General features: G+C 46.6%; 1 protein-coding gene across 1 annotated transcript in view; it reads left to right on the forward strand.

The window, feature by feature from the left end:
* The first annotated feature begins 2,594 nt into the window (after window positions 1–2,594).
* OC90 (otoconin 90) overlaps window positions 2,595–8,833 on the forward strand; it is a 28,958-nt gene continuing 22,719 nt past the window's right edge. Inside the window, exons 1-2 of the mRNA XM_055091325.1 lie at window positions 2,595–2,733; window positions 8,250–8,315. Coding sequence (XP_054947300.1) covers window positions 2,595–2,733; window positions 8,250–8,315 — 205 coding nt within the window. The remainder of the gene's footprint in view (window positions 2,734–8,249; window positions 8,316–8,833) is intronic.

Below are 8,833 nucleotides of genomic sequence, written 5' to 3' on the forward strand. Positions count from 1 at the left end.
GGCCGAACCAGTGTGAGGCCCGCATCCCACAAAAAAAAAAAAAAAAAAAAAAATTAGACCCGAGTCAAGATTATGTCTGTAATAAGGTCACTTCTGCTCATTTGCATTCTAATAAAATATATGCTTGAAAGTCCAATAAACATATTTGCGATTCCTATAAACACCACCCTCAGCCTGTTCTTCCCTGAGCATCAGGGTGACCCAAGGGAACATCTCCCTGAAATGAGTATCACAAGAGAAAAAGAACATCCATGGTGCTCAACTGGATCCTCTCCTGCATTTCCTCAAACAGGGGCTTCTACTCCAACAGGGAATTGGAGCCTTCATTGTAATAGCTGCTTTTTCTTGAGCCTTTACTGGTGCCGGGCGCTATCATTGTAATTACTGATGATTCTGAGCCATTTCTCTCCATCAGGCACTTGTACGTGCCCTGCATGGATTAACTCATCCAGTCCTCACAACACCTCCTAATTTATATTGTTAATGTGATGAGCGCTGGATCTGGGGGTGGGGCATTTTTACCATAAATTGCTAGTCTCTGAGCCTCACTGATCTCATTCGCATTGGACTAGATGATTCTGCTGCCTCTTCTGAGCTCAAACAGTTGGCATCCTCTCGCTGTGTGATGGTAACAATTAAAAATCTGACTCAGTAAGTGCCAGGTAGTGCCACCGGTCTTGGTCATGAGGGTACGACTTCAATAGGGTCCCCTGAAATGCCTTTAGCGGCCGCCCACGGAGTTCCCAGGCCATGCCACTTTCCAGCGGGAGAGCCTGTGCCATCAGAGAGCCTGTCTAACCTTGAAAGTTAACCTGCTGTAAGAACTTATGTGGTTAAAAATTGTTATAAGCAGAGCCTCATGTCTGGCAGATAATAAGCAGAGTATTAAGAGAATGCTTGAGCTGAGTGTGGATCTCAAAGCTCTCACACCCTCTTCTTGTGTATTCATTCAACAAACAGGTATCTTCCAGCCAGCAGAGGTGTGCTGGGCCCTGGAGCAAGTTCACAGAGTAGAGATCCTACAACCTACAAATGTCTTCTCCCCTGGGACACCTTCCCCAGTACCAAGCCCTGTCTACTTGCAGAGCAGCCCACCACGGACCTGGGTACCTATGCTGGGCCACCAGGACACAGGGCAGCCTTTGCCTCTGGGAGAACAAATTGAAGAAGTTGCCCCTCCCTCCAGGTTGACACAGCCCTGCAGAGGGCAAGCGTGGGAGTTGAGCACTGGCTGCATTTCAGCCCCTACTTGCCCACTCAGCACAACATCTTTGCAAAGTGCACAACATATACAACCGTATTCAGCAGCCCTGTGTGTGCCACTGGGGTAGCATAATCACTCTGTATTATCATTCAAACTGTGTCCTAAAAACATGTTCTAAAACAGAATATGTGTAAGTCAATAATCCGTCTCACATTCCTTTGGGAGTTAGATTCCCAGGGAGCTAAAACTATTCTAAATCTCTCTGGTCTTTAAGTTGTTCCTTCCCTATTAAATACATGGTTGATCTGCTTGAGGCAGTAGACCGTAAGTGACTATTGAAGTTCAATATTGACTGCTCAGATCCCAGGGCAGCTACAGTTGAAATGTGGCAGGTTCCTGACCCCACCCACCTCGCCCCTTCTCCCCAGGCCCTTCCAAAGGCACAATCCTTGAACCGCTAGGACTGCCACAAAGTATGCAAAAGCATTGTTTGCTAGCAGGCAGCGCTGCCATGCCATGGCCAGATTTATTCTGTGATGTTGGTACAGAAGTTCAGAGCCAGCCCGCTCAAGAATATCCTATGATATCACTTATGGGTGGAATCTAAAAAAATGATATAAATGAACTTATTTACAAAACAGAAATCGACTCACAGATATAGAGAAAAAACTTGTGGTTTCCAAAGGGGATGGGGGGAGATAAATTAAGAGTTTGGGATTAACAGATACACACTATGTATAAAATGGCTAAACAACAAGGACCTACTGTATAGTACAGGGAACTATACTCAGTATCTTGTAATACCCTATAATGAAAAAGAATCTGTAAAAGTATATATATATATATATATACACACACACACACATACATATATATATCTGAATCACTTTGCTGTACACCCAAAACTAATACAACATTGTAAATTAACTATACTTCAATTAAAAAATAGTTTAAAAACTTTTAAGAAAAGAATGCTGCTCAGAATGCTGGTGGGTCATAACGTATGGGTTGCTCAACATTCAATTTACAAAAGTCAAACTACAGCGCTTGTTAAATTGCCACCCTTTCCCATTTGTCTGTGAACCACTCACAGGTAAGGTGTGTTTTCCTCACTTTGCTTTCCTGGATCCTTGCAGTGTGCCTGACCCATAATAAATGACCATTGATTTAGTGAATAAATAAATGAGACCAGAACTACGTCCTCAAGGAGTGCACGGTGAGGTGCCCATTTTACAGATGGATAAACTGAGTCTCAAAGAGGGAACATAATCTCCTTACTGTCGTATTGCTAACAAAGCCGCCGGCAAAGCTGGGACAGAGACACTTTCGGGGCTCTCTCTTTTTCCTGCACTGCATTACGGGACAAACAGCTCCTGTGGGGTCTCGTGTCATGGTTTCTGAAAGCACACTTGCCATATTCCGCTGCCTTCTCTCCCAGGACGCTGCTGCAGCTGATGCCAGGATCCCAGTTTGCTCTGCTGCCATGATCGTGCTTCTGCTCGTAGGAATGCTAATGGCCCCGCATGGCGGTGAGTGACGGTATTTTACTGTATTTCTGGCTTAGTACATAATTACATACAATGAACCCTGGGCCATCTTGTCAAATTCCATCTGATTTGCTCACTAGTAATTTTATCACCTTGCCTAATGAGTGGTGGAAATCAAAGATGATGATAAGCTCGAGGGTTAATCCTGATATTAAAGTTGATATTTTGAGCATGGACATGTGGGATGGGGGTAAGTGGGCACCAAGGAGAGCAAAGGGCAAGGGTTAGCAAGGTCCTCTCCACCCGGTATCGCATCTCTTCCCCCGCTGCTCAGGGGCTGCTGTCCCTTGCTTTGCTGATTCCCTTGGAGTGTGTTGGCCTTCCTGACATGCAACAGCTCCCTTGCCCCTTCTGGAGGCATCTCTGGTGTAAAAGCAAACACTTCCAACCCCACATTCGAAAGTTGGGGCCCATGGCATCAAACCTGAAAGCCATCTCAGTAAGCTCCTTGGCAGCCAGGATAATAATTCCGAGTTCACTTGGGATCTTAGCTGTGAATCTGAGTCTTCCGGCTCCTTCCTGTGCTCTTTCTTATTTGCATATTTATGCAGCTAAACATCCCAAATCACTTCTTTCCTTCCTGCAACTGCTTGGGCACTGTCGTTACTGAGATCACTCATTTATCTTGTCATTTTTCTCCTTCTTTTTCTATATTCAGGTAAACTCTGGACCAACCCACTGACCCTCCCCTCTCTGTGGTTCCCTTCCAATCCCAAAAGTGACAGTGAAGCAAAGGGAACCCACAGTATTATTGATCGTTTATCTTGACCAGGACCTGAGTTAGGAGATAATTCAAGAGGTTTGCATGTCGTCCAGAAGCTTGTAGGTTGAAATTAGAATATAACCACTTTCCATAAGACGCAAAGTCTTCCCTTCAAGTTCAGATCCTTCCAAACACCACCTCGGACCTTTCCTCTGACACAGAGTGGGTCAACCACTTCCAGAATGTGCTGGGCTTCTATCGATTATTTACTTCCTTCATATGTGGCTTTTTTCTTATTAAAAGGTTTTGGTCATGACTGGGGTCCCATTGCTAGCACAACTGGGGCTGATGTATCAGCCCCTCCACCTTTCTCAAGAACTTAAGTGGTCTTGATCAAATACCAACTATGGGACTTCCCTGGCGGTCCAGTGGTTAGGACTGCTTGCTCCCGATGCAAGGGGCACAGGTTCGATCCCTGGTCGGGGAACTAAGATCCCACATGCTGTGCGCGTGGCAAAAAAAGAAAAAGAAAAAGATCCCAGCTATGATCTTGACTCACCTCATCTTTGGTGACAAAATTGTGAAATGTTCTACAGTTTTTCCCTAATTTTTTTCCTTTTAAATGAAATCTCATTTACCAAAACCCATTTTTATAATTTTTAAACTTCTTTTCTTGTCTAACATTTTCTTCTTCCAAAATGATACATTTCCCTTTGATCAAAATTGTCCTTTTACATCCTCCCACCCCCACTTACATGCCTTTTAAAATTTTTAATTTCTTTATAAAATTGAGGCCACTAAACATTTTTCTATCTGTCCTTCTTGCTTTATCTCTGTTTCCCCTTAGTTTACTACTACATTGTAATACTAAAAATGATCATGATATCCTGTTATGATAACCTGTCACAGACATTTGTGTTTGTCCTGAGAGATTTTATTTTCAAACACAAACACCTAGAGTTAAAAAAAAAAAGTATAACCATAGAAAGTTTAAGTGCCAACATACCCTTTTATGTATGGGTTTAGATGTGCCATGCCTACAGCTCCAGTTTTGCAGGGGTGAGTGTGTGGCCACCACAGAGACTGCCCACCTCCCCGGTTCGCCAATTCTTGGTCGTGACATTGTAGGGGGAAAGGTCTGTTTTTGAGGCCTCTGCCTGCACGCTACTCTCAGAGAAGTCTGGGTCTTCTTTGATGACAGGACAGGATTAAGTGTGGAAGGGTTTCAACTGTGATTAAAAAAATGGAGTGTCAACCAGGAAAGTCTGGGAGAGGTCATACAGCTCTGCAAGTGAAGGAGAGACCGGGGAGGGGTGGTGGTGAATGCATCCTAGACAGACACAGGTGTGTCTAAGGAAATTTGGCAAGGCCCCCAGGGAGGAGTCCGTCAGAAGAGTCCCGCGTCCCCCAGGAACCCAGCCCACCATGTATACCTGCCTGTGCTGAGCTGTTGGCTAGGAGCAGCCATGAGGGATGCGGGTTGTGGCTTCTCTGCAAACACTGCCTTAGACTTCAGGGCGCAGCACTTGCTGGAGTTGGAGTTTCTTAAGGAGCCTCCATACTGTTCTCCATAGTGCCGGTACCAATTTACATTCCCACCAACAGTGCAAGAGGGTTCCCTTCTCTCCACACCCTCTCCAGCATTTATTGTTTGTGGATTTTTTGGTGATGGCCATTCTGACCGGTGTGAGGTGATACGTCATTGCAGTTGTGATTTGCATTTCTCTAAGAATTAGTGATGTTGAACACCTTTTCATGTGCCTCTTGGCCATCTGTATGTCTTCGTTGGAGAAATGTCTATTTAGGTCTAAAAGTTTCTTTTCTAAGTGCCAAATCAAGCTTCTTGCTATAGTTCACTTCTGGGCCAGTTTCCTATTAGCTCAGAGAAAACATCTCTCTCCATTATGTTCACTGGTTAAAACAATTCCCTGCAGAAGGTAGCGTTTTCTTAACGATTTTTGGAATAAATACTGCAGCACGTAAAGAAAAAAATAAAACGAAATATAATAAAATAAAATCCAGGGTGACTTTTTTAGCTGCTCATGAAAATGCGTGGGCACCGATATCCCAAAAGTAAGCGGGAGTGTAGGCGAGCAAACATACCTGATTAGCCCATGTCAGTAATAAGATCATTCCCCACCCTGCAGAGCAGAAAGTTTATTATCAGTTGCACAAAGGAAATACCAGTGCAGTAATGAACAAGGAGCAGGCCATATTTTACAATCGCTGCTTAAGTGGGCAGTAGATATTCTTAGCTGTTGGCTGGTATGCTAATTAAACAGTTCCTGAGGCAGTTGTGCCCAATGTAGAAAGTGCCAGAGCAGTTACATGGGCTCTGTGATAAGGGCTCGAACAGAACTGAAGTTGTGAGTCTCCCTCCTGGTCTGAAAGTCTGCATTGTGCAGAGCACTGTCGCCCTACAGCCCATGGCGCTCAGTCAGGAGGGAACTCCTCTCCCTGGGAACCATTCCGAGAACCCGGCAAAGAGGAGCCGTGGTTGGAACCAAAAGCTGAGACGTGTACGTCAGCTCAAGCCCTGCCTGGCTGGCCTAGGTGGAGTGCTGACCCCACCAAGCCCCTCTGCACACACCCAAAGTATCTTCCTTTCACCCTCAAACTAAAATCAGCCTGCAACCTGCTTTTGTTGCTGTTTTAATTTAAAATTTGAGCCAAGAGTTTAAAATGGGAAGATTTTACAAAAAATTCAGACTTCCAACAAATTTTTTAAAATCTGGATTGTGGGACTCCTTCCCCAAGGCCTGGGGCTGAGTGACAGCTGTCCCTCCCACTGTGACCTGGGGCTCTCAAGTTCTCCACAGTCTCCACCAATCCTTATTGTTTCCCAGCACTGGACCACTTCTCTTGTTTACATCATCTGCCTGACCCCGGAGAGATTTGGGTTTGCAGTCTTGAGTCTTAAGAAAGACCTCTGTTTTCTCTGTCCTGGACAAGTACAGTCAGTCTAAACCTTACTGGGCTCTGGGCCTCCCATCTCAGCCCTTCCAAGTCATTCTTCATGGTTTCCTTTAATCCACTCAGCAAACAGTATGCCATGTGAGGTGCTAGGCTTTGGAACTATGATGCGGTTCCTGCCCTCAGGTGTTCAAAGTCTAATGCCAGAGACCCACAACTAAGGAGACCCTGAGAATCAGCATGAATAGTACCATGGTAGAGGTCACCAGAAGGCAGGGGTGGGCATGAGAGCTCAGAGGGCAGGCAACTAGCCAGAGTCTTCCAACATGGAGGGAGGGAGAGAGGAAAGACTTCCACATGGTATTGTTAAAACCAAGCTTAAATGGTGAGTAGCTGAGCCAGGCTGAGTCATGGACAAAGTACTCCAGCAGAGGACATGGCCTGTGCAAAGGCCCAGGGGTCAGGGCACACTCATGGAACTGAGAGCAATTCAGGATGGTTGGAGTGTGGCATCCAAGAGGGATTGATCCCAGCTGTCCCAGCGCACTGCAGTCCCCCAGTTATCAACCAGGGGTACAAAATGCACAGGACAGCCACAACAGAAAATTATCCAGCCCAAATAGCAATAGTCTTAGGCCATGAAACCTGCTCTAAGCCAAAGAGGGCCAACTGGGGGCATCTTCCTGAATAAATTTAATCTAACATGCTTCTTTGAAGGCCAACCCTTTGTGGCTTTCAGATTTGCAGGTTTCCAAACAATGTCAAACTTATGGGCCTGACTAAATTGACCACTTTGTGAAGAAAGACAAAAATCTTTCAATATTTCAGGCTACTCACATGCTGCATATAACCGTGGGGGGAAAGCAATGTGAGCATGGACAAGTCTGTAAGCCCTCTGAGCCTCTAGGGAGCTGGTCCCGGGTTGAACTAAGACTCCAATTCCCATCCATTTGTCCCCATTGCCCTAGGCTGCATCCCCATCCTCCCACCTTGATGAAACACTAACTGAAGTTGGTGGTAATATTTGGGTACTGTAGAAATCATCATTTTTTCCCCAAGCAACATTTCTCAAAGTGAAGTTTCTAGGCCATCAACTTGAAAACCAGCTGGGGAGCTCGTTAAAAATATCTATTTTGGGGCTTCCCTGGTGGCGCAGTGGTTGAGAGTCCGCCTGCCGATGCAGGGGACGTGGGTTTGTGCTGCGGTCCGGGAGGATCCCACATGCCGCGGAGCGGCTGGGCCCGTGAGCCATGGCCGCTGAGCCCGCGCGTCCGGAGCCTGTGCTCCGCAACGGGAGAGGCCACGGCAGTGAGAGGCCCGCGTACCGCAAAAAAAAAAAAAAAAAACCACCACTATTTCTGAGCCTTACTCCAGACCTGCTGGATCAGACTTGAGTGAGGGCACAAGGATGGTACCTTTTACTGAGCCTGTATCCCAGGTGAGTTTGATGCTGATAGTCTGGGGGAAACCCCTGTCCTCAGTTATACACTACTTGGAGTTTGGGGTCTTTTCCATGTCTGTTTTTATTTCCACCAATCCTTCATCTCAAGTAACTCCAAACAAACATGCAATATAAGTTAAAACCGTATGCTTCATATGCAACAACAGCTTCAAGATAAGTCCCCAAATCTCCCCATCCCAAACCAGAAAAGTCACTCCCTTAAGGCCAACTAATATAAAACACTGGGTTACCCAGCCACTCCTTTATTTCCTTCAAGAGGTGACCGCAGAGATCTGGCACGTAGCAGGTACTAGAAAAATATGCCTAGAATTGAATTAATGTGCATCCTCTTTGCTCTCCCGGCCACCACTTCCCAGCTCTAGCCCAGCACTCGGGCAGCGGCAGTGTTCGCGCTAACCCTGATCTCCTCCTCGATTACAGGGGCCCACCCTCTGGACACCCCACATCTTCCACGGGAGCTGCCTCCAGGACTCTCAGAAAATATCAGTAAGCATCCTTTGATCTTTTCTTAGGAGACCTAGCTGGGTGGGTAGAAAGCTGTCTAGGATATCGGCAGAGACATCGATCCCTTCTGAATGAACCCTAGAGCCATTTACTGCTGTGGCATTTGTAGGTAAAGTGATTTGACTAAGACTCAAAAGCCTCTCTCTCACAGTTTACTCTGGTGTCTGACCCGCTGTTGGTCTCTCCTTTGAGATAAAGCACTGAAAACTCTCATCAAGGACACAGGTCAGCTGAAAGGGGAAGCTAGCAGAGGGAAGTAAATGGGCTGATGAATGAGGCTTATGTAGTAACTGCATTAAAAGTCAGGACGGGGCTTCCCTGGTGGCGCAGTGGTTGCCCGTCCGCCTGCCGGTGCAGGGGAACCGGGTTCGCGCCCCGGGGTGGGAGGGTCCCACATGCCGCGGAGCGGCTGGGCCCGTGCGCCCTGGCCGCTGTGCCTGCGCGTCCGGAGCCTGCGCTCCGCAGCGGGAGAGGCCACTGCAGTGAGAGGCCCGCGTACC

Source organism: Physeter macrocephalus, chromosome 15 (assembly GCF_002837175.3).
Source record: "Physeter macrocephalus isolate SW-GA chromosome 15, ASM283717v5, whole genome shotgun sequence".
Lineage (NCBI taxonomy): Eukaryota > Metazoa > Chordata > Mammalia > Artiodactyla > Physeteridae > Physeter > Physeter macrocephalus.